At 43.7% G+C, this 19066-nt stretch overlaps 1 protein-coding gene across 2 annotated transcripts in view; it reads left to right on the top strand.

Annotated features, from left to right (window-relative positions):
- The window catches only part of NOTCH2 (notch receptor 2), an 84767-nt gene that overhangs the window by 16896 nt on the left and 48805 nt on the right, over window positions 1-19066 (top strand). For both annotated transcript variants that reach the window (XM_085586859.1, XM_021545971.4), the window contains exons 3-5: window positions 2290-2549; window positions 3227-3562; window positions 9380-9502. In XM_085586859.1, coding sequence (XP_085442985.1) covers window positions 2290-2549; window positions 3227-3562; window positions 9380-9502 — 719 coding nt within the window. The remainder of the gene's footprint in view (window positions 1-2289; window positions 2550-3226; window positions 3563-9379; window positions 9503-19066) is intronic.

Genomic DNA, 19066 nt, shown 5'->3' with positions numbered 1-19066 from the left:
CGTGCATACTCTCCCTGAAACAGCCAATCCTGGTGTTCTTTTAAACAAGCATGAATGATGGAGAAATTCCACTACAACCTTAAATGCGTTCTTCCAGTTGTTTCTCTCCACTGCTGAGAGACTGTGTACAAGTCTGTGTCTGAAAATAAAGATACTACCCTATTTCTAATTTTAGTTCATCTAGGTTAAAGTTTTAAATGTTCAGTTCTGTTATCCCAGATCTTGTAGATTGGGAATTATTGTTAAATCCATATTTCATAGTGGACACTTTGAGATTTTGATTAACTGTTTGTTCCCTTTTCCCTTTGCTAAATAAACTGAACCACCTGAGCTTTTCATTGTGGCCAGAGTTTTCTATTAACCATTACTGTTGGCTTCTTAGAATTAATTTGAGGTCTCCCCTCTTAAAGAGCAAAAACCAGAGTTGATATAGTGGCTGTACCAAACATTTGTCAGATGTAGCATAATCTCATTTATTCCTTCTTGATATTTGTCATTTGTACATGTAAAGTATCCCTGGCCAAACTGTCATGGTAGGAATTCACATTTATATGGCTGTTAGGAATCTCCAGGGCAAGTGTATTATTCCCAGCTCAGTTTCCTGTTTTGGAGGCTGTGGGATGCACTATATGTTTTGTTTCTAGATGTATGACATTGCAGTGCTAACGTGCATTTTGGGTGCTGACTGCTTTGTTAAGCAAGTTGCTACTCTATCATGAACTTGTCTTCTCTCCTACCTACATATTTGACCAGCATTGATGTTTTGCATTGTTAATAATCAATAGATGTGTTGAATAACATAGGAACAAAGGCAGATTCTTGTAGGATTCTGTTTACCACAACTTTACATTCATTCTTTGATTTTTGATTTTTGATTTTTCAACTAATTTTTAGAGCCTGTCTGGTTAGTTGTGGGGTTTTGTTGTGATGTTTTTTGGGGCTTTTTTTCGTGATGATGGTTGTTGCTGTTGATGTGGTTTTGCTTTTTTCTTCCTCCAATCTACCATACGCTTTTAAGTGCATAAGGAAAAAAGCTGTCTCTTTGCTGTTACATTCCTGCTTGAGGACTAGAGACTTTGTGTATTTCTAGTTGTTGGAATCTCCTCCCTTCAGATATGAGTAACTCACTGATTTAATAATTACCCCTTTCCTGATCTGGAACACAACCTATCTAATGTTCATCTCTGTTTATTTTTGGGTTTTTTGGGTTTTTTTTTACAGTGAAATATGTGTTCTCGTGGTCTGTCTCTTGTGTTAGAGCAGGCAGCTGTGCACTACAGAAAGAGCTGCAAGGGCACAGTCCTGTGTGTTAGGTGTTATTTTTGTCCAGCATGTACCCTTGCAGCTTTCTGCTACCTGATAGAAGCAAATGAGCCTGGGGGCCACAGAGGTGGGCTTTGCAGGCTTGCTTGCCTGGATCCTCTGTTTCTGGAAGTTAAATGGTAAATCTGTAGTACAAAGGCCAGTTAAAAGATGGATTACAGCTGACAAGCGTAGTCAGACTGTATTGACATAAGTTTAGGTTAGAGAGAAGTAACTGCAATTATTCTGCAGTTGGAGATCTTTGTATAAAACACTGCCCTGGCTGTAGATAGTGTGTGTGTACTCGTTTTTCTGTGGGAGACAGAGGAACAATGACCTTGTCGTTAGGGTGCTCGCCAGGGGCGTGGGAGACCTGACTGCAGTGCTTGTGTTGCTATTTGAGTGCAGGCTGCAGGCAGTCCCAGTCCCAGATGCACTTATCAGCATGAGGATAACAGTGTACTCCTGTCTCACGGGAGCCTTGTGGAGAAAGGCTGCTGCAGATCTCCAGGTCCCCAGACACTGCATTTGCACAAGGTTTATAAATATTCTTGGAAGATGGATAGTACCTGCTGTTAATGCCTTATTAAACTGCTTGATTTTCTTCTAGAAAAGGGTGCTTGTTAGTATGGAAGTAGGTGCAAGAAATTGTTACTCAGCAGTTCTTTAACACTTAGGCTTTTACTGAAGTTTTGAAGGAAGTGCAAAAATGAGGTTCTGCATTTGATACAGCCCTGATTGAATGTGGTATTTATTTTGCAATGAGCGATTTCACCATTTGCACTTAAGTTTTCAGTGGTCTCGTTTCAGACAGTGCCACAGGAAGTCCCTGTTACACGTGTGACATCAGCCTTTAGGTTCGTTAGTGTCACCATCAATTAGGGCAAACTTCGAGACTTGGTGGTCATGGGATGTCATTCCTGGAATCTTCCCAGAACAGCAGGGCTTCAGGTGGGACTGCTGCACTTCATTTCTCCTCTCTTGCAGGTGTCGAGAAGGCTTTCTTGGAGACTACTGTCAGTACAGAAACCCCTGTGAGAGCAATACCTGTAAGAACGGGGGAACCTGTGAAGCTGCATCCCTGATAGGAAAACCAACCTGCAAGTGTGCTCCAGGCTTCACAGGGGAGGAATGTCAGTACTCAGAATCTCACCTCTGCTACGTGTCCCAGCCCTGCCTGAACGGAGGCACTTGTCACCCCCATGGCCAGGACACGTACGAGTGTGTCTGTCTCCCAGGTTTCACAGGTGGGTTTCTGCATCTCTGCCTCCAGACCCCCTCCTTTGGGAACAGCTTCACCCTGGAATGTTCTGGGGCAGTTGTAATATGCTTTCAAATTTTCTAGCTCCAGCACAGGAAATGAGAGGAAGTCTAAATGACTTCATGACCAAAAAAAGCAAAGGGGAATAGGGAATCAGACTCCCTACCCTTTACACGTAAGCAGAAAAATATTTGGATCTTGTGGGGTTGTCCACATGGGAAAACTGAATGCAGAAACTACTCTGGAGTGGCTGTTGCACTTTGAATTCAGAGTCTAGTTTCCAGAAAAAAAAAAAAAGGCGAATTTGGCCAGCAAAATCTTTCTATGGGAAAACAATATTTTGATGCTGGAGGGGAAGCATGGAAATTTATTCCTTTCACTGTTGAAGGGGAGGTTGAAGAAGAATGACTGTCAGTGTGTGTAGTATGACTTCAGGTCATTTTTATATGTCACAACATTCTATATCTTGCTGCAACCTGGTAAACGACTTTGTACTGTAACCACAAATTCATTTCCATTTCAGGTATAATATGGTAAAATGCAGACATCAGTTTTCTTGTAGTAATGTAAAGATTTAATTCAGTAAAAATTTTGAGGCACTGTAAAAGAGATACTGTTTTCTACAGAAATAACCTTTTGTTAATTTGCCTTGATTTCCTAAAGGAAAGGAATGCCAGTGGATTGATGCCTGCACATCTCAACCTTGTGCCAATGGAAGTACATGCACTGTGTCTGGAAATAAGTTCTCCTGCACCTGCCTGGCGGGCTACACTGGCCAGAGGTGCGAGACGGACGTGAACGAATGTGCCACGCCAGGCCTGTGCCAGCACGGTGGCACCTGCGTCAACCTGCCCGGCTCCTACCGCTGCCAGTGCGGGCTGGGCTACACGGGCCACCGCTGCGAGAGCCCCTACGTGCCCTGCTCGCCGTCCCCCTGCATGAACGGGGGCACCTGCCACCAGACCAGCGACTTCGCCTTCGAGTGCAACTGCCTGCCCGGTAAGGCTCCGAGGAGCTCGGGGCTGTGCTGGTTCCTGCACGCCTGTCTGCTCTTCCACAGAGCTTCCCTCGGGGTTTCTGTGGGGTGTGTGGGCCGTGTCAGGTGCAGGGGAGACATCTCAGCAAGGTGGGGAGCTTTGTGGGATGTTAATTTCTGAGTGCCAGGATTTCAGGACACAGAAAGGAAGGAAGGGGAAAGCGGTTACAAATTACAAATTTCTTTGGAGCCCAGTTAGAGTCAGAGAATCAAACAGGTAAAGACTATGAGGTAGATTCAAGGAGATTAGGGTGGTATCTCATAACTCCCATTTGGAATGTGAAATTCCACAAACGTAAGCTTCTACAAGTATATTGTTTTGTGTCAGTAAAGGTCTCGGTGAACTTCGGTGTGTGAAGATTGCACATGTGTCTTCTTCCTTCTCCATCTGGAGCCCTAAGACACACTAAGTTCTGTTCTCTTATTTTTTTCTTTCTCCGGTTCCTCCAAATCTAACAAGATACCAGTTCCAACTCACCACACCCTTTTTGTCTCCAGATGAATTTTGATTGCTTGTTTTCTGATGCTGTTAGCTGCCCTGAGTTCATACACTGTAGGGGTGACATGCTAGCTCAGGATCGGGGGCTGCAATGGTTTTGTGTCACCTCTACAAGTGGCCATGTGCCACCTGGTTGGGATGCTGATCTCATCCTGTCCTCTTCGCTGTCCACTTGTCAGCCTTGACCACATGGCCCTACTAGTTGTCTTTGCATATCCAGGGTATTTTTAGGCTGATATTTTTTTTACTGAGTAATTCAACTCCATGGGAAACTGACTGTTTGGAAATGCTTTTGACTAGACTTCCTACTTGAGTGTATTGCAGTTTGGCACACGCAGACTCAGTGTGTGGTAATCTAGAACAGTAAACTCTCTTCCCTTAATCATGTCTCTATTGTTATTTATGTGAAAGATCCAGCTACCCTATACTGTTTGGGATGAATATAGAGTGGCTGTGTTCTCATGAGGATCATCTGGATTCACATGTCTTTGTGGAAAGGGCATTTAGGACTTGTGAAAACTGTTCTCTTTTTGGAAGCCCTTGTCTTGAGGTGTTGGCTTAAATGACCTTAAACATACATTGCCAACCTTAGTGTCTGCACAATGACTTTTTGGGTTGTCTGAGCAAGCATGTGACTTTGAAGAATTTAGTAAAGTCAGTCTAAAAGTAGAAAGATGGATCATTATTTTTGAAAGTGATTATTCTCATTATGCTTGGAGGGAGAGTGCTTTGAAAGAGTCTTTGAAAATGCAGTATCTTAACTAGCCATTGCCCTGGAGGAATTTATTGTTTTTTTGCTTTGCATCTTTTTAAAATGAAATTATAAACCAAGTATCTCCGGATTAACAGTCTTGTCCAGAAATTCAGAATTTCATCTTGTACAGAAATTCAGAATTTCATTTAAAGGCAGATCTGTTTATCCAGTTCAAGGACTTAAGGGCCTCATGCAGGTGCAGTATGGTGGGAGGAAAAAGAGAGATGAAGTTGGAAGGACTTGATCTTGTCAAGCTGATGATTTTGCTTTAGAAATTCTCTTATAGGGGCACGAGACTGAGTAGGAGCAGATTTTCCCTTAGACAAGTGTGTGGGCTGGCTGAAATATGGTCAGGAAATGGAAATGAGATTACTATAGTAACAGTTACACACCTACACTCCTCACACGTTTTGGATTATTAGCTGTCTTTTTTGACTTGTTAAACAGTGTGTATTGTGGGGGTGAGTCAATGTGGCTCTGAGAGCCTTTACTTTTCTATTTCCTGTATTTGTTTAAGTTCGCCATGCTGTTTTTCTAGCTTGATTTTTTTTTTTAAACCAGTCATTTGAAAAACATCAAAAAAGGGAGCTGGTGGAGAGGCCCAAATGCTTATATTAAACTCTCTGATAAAGGCAGGGCATCCAGCCATTTCTTTCCCCCTTTAGTGCAGCGCATGCAGAGCAGAATTTCTGAAGTGTTGGAAAAGGTTCTGTCTGGGAAGGAAAGGTCAACAGAAAGAGAAGAGAAATGGTGGCCTGTCACGCCTGGGGAGGATGTGAACAAGGCCTGCTCCTCTAGAAGACAGTGCCAAGATTATGGACGAGAAATTCCACTTGAGACTCCCTCTCTGAATTGGAGCAGTGCCGATGATACTGTGACTATAAATGGAATTGCTCTGGCGCTTCTGGACTGCCTTAAGATGCTGCCATCACTGAGTGTTCTGGCACAGAGGCAGGAGGCAGTTACATCTCAAACTGCTGGAGTGGTTTTTGATAGGATTTTGCATCTCGTGACCTGTAAAAGTACTTTGAAGAAACTGTGCCCAAGCAACAGTTTAGGCATAATTAGGCTATTACTGCACTGGCCTTGAAATGGGCTCTTGTTTCCTGTAGATGTTTCCTTCTTAGCTTTTCAGTGAGTTTAATCTATTTGTAAATACAGATAGGTGAGAATGAGAGCTTGAAAAAGTAGGAAAAACCTAGAACCTGGAGCTGTGTGTCACAGCAGCTTTTTCTACTGTCACACAAGTACTGTTTATGTACAGTGTAGTCCAGCTGCTATTTAAAATTCCCAGGTTCCCATGTCACTTGTGGATGTACACAAACAAATCCTGCATTAGGTAATCCATGAAGTCATGTGTGTTAAGTCAGCATTTGGTGGCAAGCATCAAGTGAAGTTACATATATACACTACTGGTATTGCATCTGTCTGGAAGGTAACCTCATTTTTTATCCGTTTGGCTTAATAATTTTTCCTCTGGGCTTCGTTGGTTTAGGTAGGAACAAGATTGTAGGCAACTAAGCATGTTAGGTCAGTCATAACAGTGTAGTAGTGAAAAAAAAATTCCTTGTAGGAGGTGTAACCTGAAGCATTAGCAACTCCTTTGAATATAAGAATGAGCTAGTAGTTATAAATATTTGACAAAAAAGGACTTCATTTGGCAACTAACCTTTAATGGAATGTTAAACAAGTCAATAGAGGAAGTTCTTAGCTGGGAAAGTGATTATTCATTGTTATCCATCAAAATAATTACCCATTAACTAAGATAAGGACCCTAGGGAATTCCAAGGGCTTGTTCAGGAAGCGATCTGTCAGGCTGGAGCAGCTGTTTGTGAGAGCTGCAGCACTTCCTGGGAAGAGGAAGTAACCTCGCTGGGTTCCTGGCCGAGTGTCACACTGTGCCACCTCTGGAGACTGGCACACACGGAACTCCCCGTGCTGGGCAGCTGGGCTTTGGGGATCAGCACCTTCCCCTGAGCGCTGAGCTCCTCCTCGGCTGCAGCCCTGGGGTGCCAGCTGAGCTGGGTGCCCCTCTGCTCCAGATGAGCAGCCCAGATGCTACCTGGAGTTGTCCAGCTTAGTTGTAGCTCTCTGCATCCCTGATTTCCTGTCAGCAGGCCCTAAGTCTTGGAATAACATGACATTTTTCAGACATAATTTCCTGTCCCCAGTATTAACTGGCCCCAAAACCAGCCTAGAAAGTCTGAGGTGTAATTTATAGGTTGAAATAAGGCAAAAGGACTAAGAATTGGATCAGATGCTCTGCAACAGGGTGGAGATTTCAGATGACATAGGAATAAAGTTATCTGCTTGTGTCAGTCTGTGTACTAGGGGAAGAACAACATGCTGTTAGCAGTGGGAATGCTTTTCCCCCTGAGGTTCTCATTCCTTAGTTTGATGTGCTTTGAGATATGGAGCAAAAGTCAGGACATGGATTGCAAACTGCTCTCATGCAGGGAGAAAACACAGGACAACATGTGGGTCCCAGCACAGGGGGGAGCAGGAAACAGAGTCAGGTGTCCAAATACATTAAAACAGTGAACTCTGTGGCTTTCTGGAAGAGAGTCAGGTTATATAACTGCAGAATTAGATCCTGGGATCCAACTAGAGAAAAGCTCACATATCTCAGAGCAGCTTTTTGGTAGTATAACTCATTAAAATGCGAAAATATACAGCGGCTTGGTGAGATTTTAGTAGTGGGGTGACTTCCATGCTTTATTCTGCAAATAACTGAGCCTTTTAAAATTTGTGTGAAGTACAGTGAGAGAGTTTAAATGCCTGCTGTCAGAAATTTGCTTACTAGAAAGTGGGGCTGGTCTTCATATTAGACAAACCGAAGAAATAAGAACTTAAACCTTTTGTCTTTGTGGTTGTGGGTGTATTTCCATGCTGATCACGTGCTGGCATGAGTGCAATATGTGGTCAGTGGGATGATTCCTCCCAAGTTGAAACACAAGCTGATAGGACACCCCTGTGTTTTACAGCTGAGCCTTTGCTAAAGCTTGGTAGCTTTATACACTTTTAAACATGGGGATCTAAAGCTGATTGTTTAATTGTTTTCCCTGGTGGTTGTTCCTCAGCAGCTTTTGCCAGGAATGTGCTGCTGTAATGATTTGGACTCTGGGAAAGCATGTTATGTTTCATCTTTGTTTTAAGCTTCCCTACTCAATTCACAGAATTTCTGGGATCTTGGGTGGAGGTTGGAAGGGCTTTGAAGGGATGGAGTAATATTGATGGTCTTGTAGTTTTTGGGGTTTTTTTGTTTTGTTTTGTTTGCTTGGTTGTTTTGTAATGTTGAGTCTGTCGTTCCTTGCTGATGCTAATGCACTTGTGACAGCTTGGAACTTCCCAGCTCTTCTGTAGAGCTGGAGAAGTTCAAGAGATGGAAATGCACATGAATCACCTCCAGTCTCTTGAGAGCAGCAGTAGTCTGGAGAAGCTGGCTCAGAGCTTTATAGTCTCCATCTCATCTGCCACACAGCACGATCTGTGTTGGACCAGATGCTACTGAGAGGGTCTGTGTGACTTGACACAGATGTTATGGAAGCGTCTGGAGCAGGGCATCAAAAGTAGAGGGGTTGAAGCATGATTTTGGATGAGAGAACTGTGTCATGTTAATATTGCATTCCAAAGCAGTGAAGAGGCAGAGCTGGTGTTTTAAATTAACATGTGTGCTCTGGAATCATTTACTTCATCCACATTAGCATGCATTCCACTTGTGCTTTGATAAATAGCTCTCTCATCCAGCAGAGATGGCAGGTTTATTTAATGAAGCATGAAATAAATCAGCAGGGGAAATCAATGGGAAGACACATCACTGACAGCTCCCTTCCCTAATGTCCCCACTTCTCCTTTTTTCAAAAGGAGAGGAGCTCTAGCAAGACTATTTTGTCAGTGTGTTCATTAGGAGCCTGGATTTTCACTGGGGAAGGGTATCTGATTTCTTCTGCTTTTCAGGCAGGGCTTAGTAAGTAAGCATCACTTGGGTGGTGTCTGATTTGTTGCTTGACTGACTTGTCAGTCACTGAAGAGAGCCAGATCAGGACTTTACAAACTCCTTTTCAAAGGAAGGACTTTTCTTTGAGGTATCCAAGGCAGACTGTGCTGAGGTATCCATGAAATGAATGCCAGCACATTTTTTGCCATGGGAAAAACTTGTCCTGGCTGATGCTTGGTGGGCAGTGTAAAGTTATCTCATGGTAATCGAAATGTCTTGGTCTTCACTTTGTTTGCTTTGAATGGCAGTGCTCCTCAGTCACTTAAAGAGAAACTCCTCAAGTCCTTGGGGTTGTGAAAGCACAGTTGGCCATCTACCCATGGTGGAAGTGTTTTAACCGTGTCACCTGACCCGCATGCTATTAGCAGAGGCATTCAACAAAGTCGTGCTAGGTGGGGATTCATCAGGATTAGGTGAACAGAGCAAATGTTTAAGAAAAAGAAAAGGAGGGGAAGCTGCGTGAGGGGTGAATTCTCTTCAAAAGAGATTGGAAGCCCTTTTCAGCCTGCTGTTGTTTCTGCTTTGTCCAGGTTTCGAGGGGAGCGTCTGCGGACACAACGTGGACGACTGCCCGAACCACAAGTGCCTGAACGGGGGTGTTTGCGTGGACGGGGTGAACACCTACAACTGCCGCTGCCCGCCCCAGTGGACAGGTACGTCCTGGGGGACCAGCCAGGGGTGGTGGCCCTGACCCCCTGCCCGCAGGCAGGGGCAGGTGCCAGTGCAACCCTTAAAAGAAAAGCTGTCGGCATCGGAACCACCACAGCAAGAGATAATTTCCCCACGAGTTGCACTTCTCGTGTGGATTTACTTTGCAAATGCTTTTTCCAAAAGCACAAAATGTGACTTTGCTGTTACAGCTGTGGGCATTTGCTGATACATGGAGGGGTATTTCTAAGTTGGGATGATGATCATGTTGATTATAGTAATGCTGCTGAGAAACAGGGCAAATCTGAAAGGTAGGGGAAAAAGGAGGGAAGAGTAATGTATATATGGGAAGTTTATGGTTTTGGTACTGTTATTTTCCTGCTTGAGTTATTTTTATCTAGAGTTCTCTGACTAGCAAAGCTACTTTTGCTTCATAAATGAGTCTGACTTTACTCAGAGTCTGAAGGGGAAAAAAGTGTGAATTTCAAGAAAGTGTTATGCACAATATAAGGAAGCAGCTTACAGGAAATTCAGTGTCGTATTTAGTTGCAAAATGTCTCCATACCTCAAAAATAAACAAACACTTCTGGTTATGGGCTGAGTTTTTTTGAGTCATACTAGTCTTTCTTAGCTGACGCATTTTTTCAGCTGAGTATGTTTTTACCCTTATTAGAAAATCATAGGAAAAGAAAACAACCTAAAACCAGTTTTTAAAATGCTTTTTGCCTCAGAGAACATTAATTTTGGTTGTAAAAAGTTTGTCATTAAATGCAAAGGAGGCTGCCAGTTAAGAACCCCCATTAACTGAAAAGAATTATGTATTATTAAATGAAGTGAAAACCACATAAGAGTGAAGTGCACCACATGGCTCTTTGAAACTATGTGCAAATAGGAGAAAATGAGTCCCTCCCTCAATGAGCAAGTGTCCTTGCTTCTGTACTACTTCTCCATGTCCTGAAAGCCTGCAGAAAGTGAAACCTGTAAAGGAAAATATGAGAGCTTGGGTGTGGAGACAACAAACCCTTAGTGACCCCTGTAGCCTTGCTCCATCCCACAGAAATTATAACTCTTGTTATGATTTCTGGCGCCTGTCAGTAGCAAATTAACCTGTCTTGCTTCCAAGCACAGAGGGTATAATGATCATGAGTATACAATCTCCAAGGGATTATGTAGCATCATAAATTTAGCTTGGCTCACAGGATTTAGGTGGATGTCTGTTGTCAGCTAGGGATGACTTCTGCAACTCCCCTGGAAGAGACTTTGGTCACTCTACCACAAGCCATGGGATGTGATTCTGTTAGGTTTTGTGGTAGACTGTTTCCCCAATCAACTCTTTGCAATGCAGTTGTGGTGGTTCCCTTTCTGAACCTCTTATGGGCTCTGAGTAGCATTGGGAAAAGTGGTGAGCAGTGTTGTGGCCTTTCTTGTGCCATCTTTCTCCTGTGTGGATGGCACTTTCAGAAAACCTTGTGTGTGTGAAGGATGCTTCCTTCCTGGGAAACCCCGGAAAGAGAGAATGCATTTGGCTCCCGTGCCTCTAGCACAGTGTAATGGAATGGCTTTCTGAGAATTCCCTTGGTGATGGTGCAGCTGAAGCTATCCATGCAGCAGTGGATTTAGGTGATGGCTTCTCAAGGCCGTTGTCTTTCTAGGATTAGGTCAGTGTGGAAATAAAAATGATCTCATTATTTAGGAAGCAGCAGCTTGGCAGTTTGGACAATGAAGGTTAGAACCTTTATGGAACTCAACTGTCCTGTCTGAAATGTGCAGTTCAAGTTTCTATGACTCCTCTCTGTCATCTCAGTAGCAATTTTTGTGAAAGAAGCTTTTTTTTTTTTCTTGAATGGATTACAATCCCTTCCCTGCATCTTCAATTAGAGACCAAGAGGGTGAGGAAAGCACTAAAACACTACACATCCAGTGTGGAGACATGAGAGGTGACACTGAGGCAGGACTCAAACCAGGGGGGGATGGATAGAGGATTTCTGCAATAGTTTGGAGAGAAAGATGATATTTTTTCAAGGTTAAACTGCAGTTGGTGCTGACAGAAGTAAACAATAAAACATCAGTTATTTAGCAGTAAGGAAATTAATGAGTGCAGGTCCATCCTTTACACACAGGGGCTTGTAACATTCTAAATCATCTCTAAGGTAAGTAAAGAGGGGACAGCTGAGCAGGCAGCTCTTTTGGAATCTGTCCTGATAAATGTTATAGCTCAACAGGGCTAAACTGTGAGAATAAACACTTCAGGAAAACAAAAGCTTCCAATGAGATCATGAGGTTAGAGGGCATCATGTACTGCTTAAAAAAACCAAAAGCCCAAATACCCATACCTGTAAGGAAACATCAACCAAACATGAAAGGATGTTAAGTTTTCTAAGAATACCTGACACTGCTGTCTTTGTAACAGTCTCTGCTTTCAAAAACTCGTCAACTATTCTTGGGGAAGATTGGGTTTGTCTGCAGTTTTAGTCTTTATTTAATCTTTGTTCTGTGGGTAATGCTCACTAGTTTTTGTTAGTATGGTTTGTGCTTCATGGCACAGAGAAAGCAGACCCATTCCTTGCTAGAAAAATTAAGATGTTGTACTGCACCTGATCAAGATAAGTTTTGTGTAAAGTAATATTGAAGCAACCTTTACTGAAACAGAATTTGTCCCAGTTCCTTTTGGTAGCCATCTGCCTCTTGTAATTCCCTGACAGGTGGTAGGCTGGACTACACTTTAAAAAAAAAATACTCTTTTTGCTGCTTGCTCCTACCTTTTGTGATGCTGTTTGCCTTCAGTCTTATTTCCTGCTCCTCAAACAGAGCTCACTGCTCCTTTACTGTTGAAGTGCCTGCCTTCTCATTCTCATTTTGCTGTTTTTTCCAGAAAGATAAAATCTTGCCTTTCAAAAACAATGATGTGAAATTCCTGCTGTCACCAGTGTTTTTGTCACCTTCAAAGTTCTTGTATTTCATATGTTTACAGTGATTATCAATCTCATAAATTTGTGACTGGCAAGGCAGTCTCGGGTGTGTTGGGGTGAAACTGCCCCAGATCTTTCCTGTTGATGAATGTTAACTGATTGTTGGTTTGTTTGAAGATGACTTTATCTTGTCCCAGGATACTGCCTTTGTTAGAAGCAGTGTTTGTTAGGTCTTTTCAAAGCACAGTGGTGCAGATGTGTAACAAAGCTCCACCTTTCCTTGGAAACAGTCCTGGGTGCTTTTGTGAAAATGTGAAGTCTGTTCCTCTGTGCATGACGTGACAGAGAATTTGGTGTAAGTGTGGTTTGAGTCAAAGTTAGCCAAAAATCTTGGCTAATATCAGGATAAAGTGCCACGTGAGGACTGTTAATGCTGCTGTTCTTCAGCCTCATTGTGGAGGAGAAAAGTCATTACCTTCTCTCCCTGCCCACAGACACTCTTCCTTTTCTCTTGAGCTGGCTCTGGGATTTGTTGGACTGTGCCACTTTAACTCACTAATCTAATCTAGTAAAAAATCCTGTCCAGCTGCCTTTTTTTTTCCCATTTCTTGCCTTTTTTTTGTTTTCCTCGAGGAATGAAAAGTCACAGAGCAGTCTCACGATGACTGGAGGCAGAGGGAGGAGATGGCAGTCCAGGGCTGAAAGTCATATGGAAGATTAGGGTGTCCTTCCACACACATGGGGAAACATCTGAGAATTTAAAGGCTACTCAGTCATTCTAGCTACAATTAATCTGAAGAAACAAAGCTTGGTTTAAAATGCACCTGTTGATTCTGTTGACCTAACCTGTGCAGCTTTGAGTCTAGAAAGATGTCTTGGGTGCCTAAGTGATTACCAATACTAAATGCTGTAAATGCTTAGGTTTTTCTTGCATGTCTGTGAAAGACTCCTGCTCCCCTGGAAAGTCTGCAGTGTTTTAGAGGCTCACCATGAATTTGTTTTTGGCCCAAATCATGTTTCAGGAGCAGTGCACAGCCCAGATAAAAATTTGTGCCCTCCATGGAGTTAAGTCTTTTGCACAGTTTGCTGCATCAGAAGCTGTGGGATGAATCTCTGGGTTTGGGGGACCCTGTGCCACTCTCGAGTGGGTTCTGGAAGATCTGCATTATCACACTTCAGTTGCAGGCTTGGTCTGCTCGCTCCCTTTCATTATTTCTACCCCTGTGGCTGGGAAGGCGAGACTCCCATGGCAGTTATATTTATTTAGGCTTTGTTTTCCCCTGAAAAGAGGGCTCCAGTGAACTGTATATTTTAAAATCTAGGTGACCTTTGTCTCTAAGGGAAGCACAGTGTGCTAACAGCTGACTCCACCAAAGAACTCCAGCACTGGGAGCTAGCTTAAGCAGCGAATGTTTGTCTCGAGCAGAAAAGCTCTTCAGGCAGCAGGGCTGTGCTTTTTAATTAAAATAGCTGTTAGCTTGGTCATATGCTCTTGAACACTAGCACAAGGGTTACTTTTTCTGCAGAGCTTTAGGCAGGAATTTTCAAAGTGGGGCATTAAGGGTTCAATTCCTATTTAATTAGAGTAATATTTGCTCCCTGCCTTGGTTTTCTTTGAAAGTCCCAGTCTTAAACTCTGGGCAGATGTGACTTTTCTAAGAAGGAGGATAAACATCAAAAGGCTAATATGTAACATTTTAATGTAAGATCATGTGCTCCAGCATTTTGTATCTTAAAACTTCCTTTGCCAAATATCAATTTCCTCAGGTTTTGTGTCACCACAGTACACAGTGACAAGTCATGTTAGTTTAGTGTTCCAAAAAATGCTGCCTTCTGGGAATACTTAGAGGGTCAAAATGTAGAGCAATTAACTCTGACAATAGGTGACAGGGATGATAAATATTGAACATGCCAGTCTCCTAAATAATTAAATATACATCCTTGCTATTTTACGGAGAGTGTTGATGATTATGTGACAGAGAGCCTTGTCAGGGCTGTTCTCTTTCCCCTCCTGGTGATCGTAGGTGACACCCCAAGACCTTTGTGTGAGCTCAGGGAGGCTGGGTCAGGCTCCCATGAGAAGTGCAGTCATCTTCCCCAGCAGTGCAGCAATGATTGGCTTCCTGGTGCTTTTCCAGGCTTTATTGAAAAGCAGAGTGGCCTCTTTGGTACTGGCTGGGATCTGTCCATGCCAAGCTTGATCAGTTGGCTGGTGTCACTGCAGTGGTGTCTCCAAGAGACAGCTCTGACAGAGGCCAAGAGGGATCATGATTTGTTTTCTTCCGTCATGTTTGAACTGGCAGATGCAAAGGGAGCAGGGAGCACGTGGCAGCCTCCAGAGCTGGCAGCTCCAAGTTGGAGTGTACAAATGATTCAAAGTGCTGGACACAAACAGACTTTATCCTGTATGTTGTTTGTTTCTCTTGTGGCCCTTGATCACGGTGTCGTGCAGAGGGGATGGATTCCAGAGGCATTAAAAGTTACACCCTTAGTCCTTTATCCGGCATGGATTCTGGAACACCTACTACAACCTCCTGTTTGCTTGGTGCTGCTTTTTATTTCCAGGCCTTGGGTGGGAGGCAGCAGTAATAAAACACCTGAGGTGTTAACAGCTGAGCTGATGTGATGACAGAATGGCAGCATCCAACGCTGCCGCCTCTTCCCTTACGCCGCTGGTGGCTTTCCAGCTCGGGAAATGCTCTTAGCAGTCAGATGTGCCAAATGATCTCTTATGGAGATGTCCCTGGGTTTCCAGTACCTCTTTATGTGCTTGGCACTACAACAAGATGGGTCAGACCCCTCTGGTGAGGCTGGGTTGGTGAGGCTGGATGTCTGCTGTGAGACCAGACTAATAGGTAACAGTTGTTACATCTCCAGCTGATTTGTTTCTGGCAGGTTCTGTCCCTTCCCTTGTACTTAAAATGAGGTGATTTGTCTTTGGGTAATTACTGAAGATGCGTTGCTGAGATAGCTTGAGAATATGGAGCTTTCACTGTAAATTTTGGCTCCAGCTGTTGAATTTTTTTGCCTTACAGATCTTTTCACTTGTTTGGTATTTCTCTGATTCACTTGATTTTCCAGAGTAGGTAAAGAGAAGGACAGAGCAGAGAGTGGCTTGGTGATATGTATTTCCTGTGGCTTACTTCTCTTTCTGTCATGGTTTGACACTGGCACAATGCCAGTGCCCCCATGAAAATGTGATCCCTACCTTGAATGCTGTGAAGTGGAATCTAGAATAGAGCAAAGCAGGCCCAAGCTTAATAACAGGAAAAAAACTTTATTAAACTACCACTACAAAAGAAAAGAGAAAACTAAAGAAGGGAAAAAAAACCACACAAAGATCCAAATGAAAACCTTGCAAAACATTCCTCCCCCCCACCACCCAACTCCAACAAACCACTGTGAGACACAATCTGGACCCCAATCAGGTTTCCACCCCCCAAACAATCAATACTCAGTCCATCGAGGGAACAGAGTCTCTCCTGTGCCACAGACCCCCCAAGAAAACACAGCTTCACATCCTGTGTTTCCATGTCACACATGGCACCGCCCGGAGAAAAAGTTTGCCATGGTGACCCTTCTCCTTTCCATGCACAGTGCTCTCACCACCAATGCATGGATGGACAGACTGCCTTTAGGATTTTCCCTTTCAAGGATGCCCTGCCAAGAGGGGAGAAAACAACAGTTCAGTTTTTCATTGTTTGGGACCACAGTCCCCCCCCATTTTCCCCTGGGGCCGAGGGCTCAAGAACAGAGATCTTCTTCTCTTCTCTTTCCTTTCCAGGGCAAGGGGGGCGCCACCACAAACCCCCCAACCTTTTCTCTGTTCACTCCACTTTTGTCTTTTTTCCCAGCTGAAGCAGGTCTCTTGACTCACTGGCATCCTCCCAAAACACAGTCCCTCTTGATGGAGAAGATTTGGTTCAGGTTGTGGCTAACACGGAAAAGTCCAGCCAAAAGCCACTCCTTGTCCCCCTCCCATCCAGAATTCCTCCTTCCAACATCCCAGGGTCCAAGGTGTCCCTCTTCCTCTCTTTCAAACCGAGGAGGGGGAAGGAAAATTCACAAAGCTTTCATTTCTCAAGGAAGGGTTAAAAGTCCGAACTCCCAGGATGGCTCGATGCCCGGACATCCAGCAACTCCCACACAACTGGGCACCTTGCAGCAGCTCCCCCCGCTCCTCCTTCCTTGCGGCTTTCTCTCTCCCTCTTGGGAGAGGAACTCTGGGGGGGCGAAATGGAGACATCCCAGATTTCTTCCACCCTTCCATCTGCAGGGGCCAGCCCGATTTCAGTCCTTTCACCACCCTTGGGGCTTTCGGCCTACCTTTCTCAGGCCATGGGCTTCTCCTCCCCCACCCAGCTCGTGGCTGGGCAGGGGAGGTTTGCACTGCACGCTGACCGGAACCAAAAAGAGCGAGTTCCCCTTGGAATTCTGCTTTCAACCCCTCTGTGTTCTCAGAGGCGTGTCTACTTTCAATTGGTCAATATCTAAATTGACCTCTTCCTTCCGGGAAAAATTATCTTTCCGTGTCAAACCACGACACTGTCCTGCTGCTGTCCCCAGTCATTTCACCTGCCACCACCATATTCAACCAGCCCATCATTATTGCATCACTTTTAATTAATTTTTAATGAATTGTGTTCTGATCATTTGTATTACTGCCTCTGAAGAGCTTGGTCAGGACTGCTGCCTGTACTCAATAGTCTGTGGGGAGTGATTTAGGGCAGTATTTAATGGATCAGGCCGTGCATAAGTCTCTTAAAGCCCAGAGTTTTGTATTTGGGGCTTGTAAAATCCCTTGTAAAAGCCCATTAGTTCCACTGCATGCTTCCCAGTGCGGTTATGAAATTAAACTCTTTTCTCTACCATATTAGCCTAAAATAAACACAGATACTCACTCTGCTCATTACAATTATAGATTTGTCTTCAAATGTTCAAATTCTGTATTAAGCTATTAAATTTTATGATTTCTTTGATGGTATTTGACATCTATTTGAGATCTAATAAAAGCAAAACCAAAACTCTAGCACCTGAGGTTTGGGAATGGCAGCGGCTGCTGCTCTGGAAGAAAGATGTTGTGAGATCCTGGGAAAGGAGCATATATTTGAGAGCTGTGATGCTTGTTGTTTAGAAAACTCCTGCAAGGGGAAATTAGTTGGCTTCAGTCCTTTTTTGCTGGGGGAACTACTGTAAAACTTAAGCAGGGAAGACCTTTACTAAACACACCACTCTGGCAGGTGCAAACAGTGCAGTCCATGGAATTTGGTGTGCCCCTGAAGCCATCCTTGGTGATGAGAGTATCAGTCTCATTTGCTGGATTGCCTGCAGGGAGCTGTGGAGGTGGCTTTATTGAAGGGTCTAGAATTTGCATGTGGTCTGGGCATTACACTTGAGATCCCTTTTGGTATTGCAGGTTTATTGCTCGGGACATTTTGGTCTGGATAGACTCGCTCCTTCAGAGAAGTTTGCAGTTGTTTGCTTTGAGATACCTAATGCCAATAAAGCAAATTACATGAAAAATCAAATATTTTCTTTTGTAGACTTTGCCTTGTGCTGTATCTTCTCTGCAATAACTGATGTATTATATTCTTTATTAGCTCTCTTTCTCCCTTTGTGAGTAGCATTTCCTTTGTAAGTCTCCTAGGAAGTTCTTCTCTCCAGTAGTCTGTCAGGCTATGAACTCTACCTCTTTTTTATTCAGAGATGGTGGCTTCAGTACTGCAAAATGTATTTCTGACAGAGGCTGTGCCATCACCATTGCACAACGAGTGTTTGCATTAGCTATTGTTCCTTGCAGTCAAATGTCTGCTCAGAGGTGTTTATTTTGCTGATTAAAGCTGTGATTGAGCAGAGGTCCCTGCTGAGCTCTTTTAGGGAAGCTGGTGTTTCCTCAAGGAGTGCCTAACCCAAACCTTCTGCAGCAAGTCTGTTTGCCTTTGTGTTTTGCTTGGCATTTGTGCCTCGAGCCTCGCCTGCTGTTGCACTGCCCAGCAGCTTCACTTGGTTGAATCTGTCTGCAATCCCTGGCTTCCTCTTGGAAAATATAAATGTTATTTTGTTAAAGCACCACTGCCTACTGTTTCATCACCTTCTAGGTCATTAATTAGATACTCCAGTGCCTCTATGTGTTAAATGTTGCTGAATATATTTCAAGGAGTATGAATAGTTCTGTGGGTTAAAGATTGAATGGAATGATTTCATGAATACACATTTCAAAAACATGAGAGCTAAAGTATTTTTCATAGATACTGTTTTCCTGGAAAGCTCAATGGTTCCATGCAGTTTTTCCCTTTCTGTTTGCCGAGGATGCTCACCCCGGAGCATGAGGAAACTGAGCTTTGGGCTGCTGGATGCATGTTGGGTTATGCTGTCAATGCAGACATTTTTCTTGCATTGCAAGAACTGGACAGAGGAGTGTCCTTCTCCAGCCAGCTGTGGCCTGCCAGCTGGCATCCTGAATATACACATGTGAGGTTAGAGGGGAGGAGAAACTTCATGGTCCTTTGGAGCGTGGCACTGATGACCTTCTGCCACTATTAGATTTGGTCATTTATACCAATACTGTTCCTTATCTCTTAGCCCCTTCTTGAGTCTTGATAAGATGCTGTTCACCTTCTCACTTAGTAGTCCTTTGAAACTTGGATTAAAAATGCAAAC

The sequence above is a fragment of the Lonchura striata genome, chromosome 8, assembly GCF_050655825.1.
Source record: "Lonchura striata isolate lonStrDom1 chromosome 8, ASM5065582v1, whole genome shotgun sequence".
NCBI classification, from domain to species: domain Eukaryota; kingdom Metazoa; phylum Chordata; class Aves; order Passeriformes; family Estrildidae; genus Lonchura; species Lonchura striata.
Note: the sequence above shows the minus strand (reverse complement) of the source record. Positions and strands in the feature narration are given on the sequence as shown.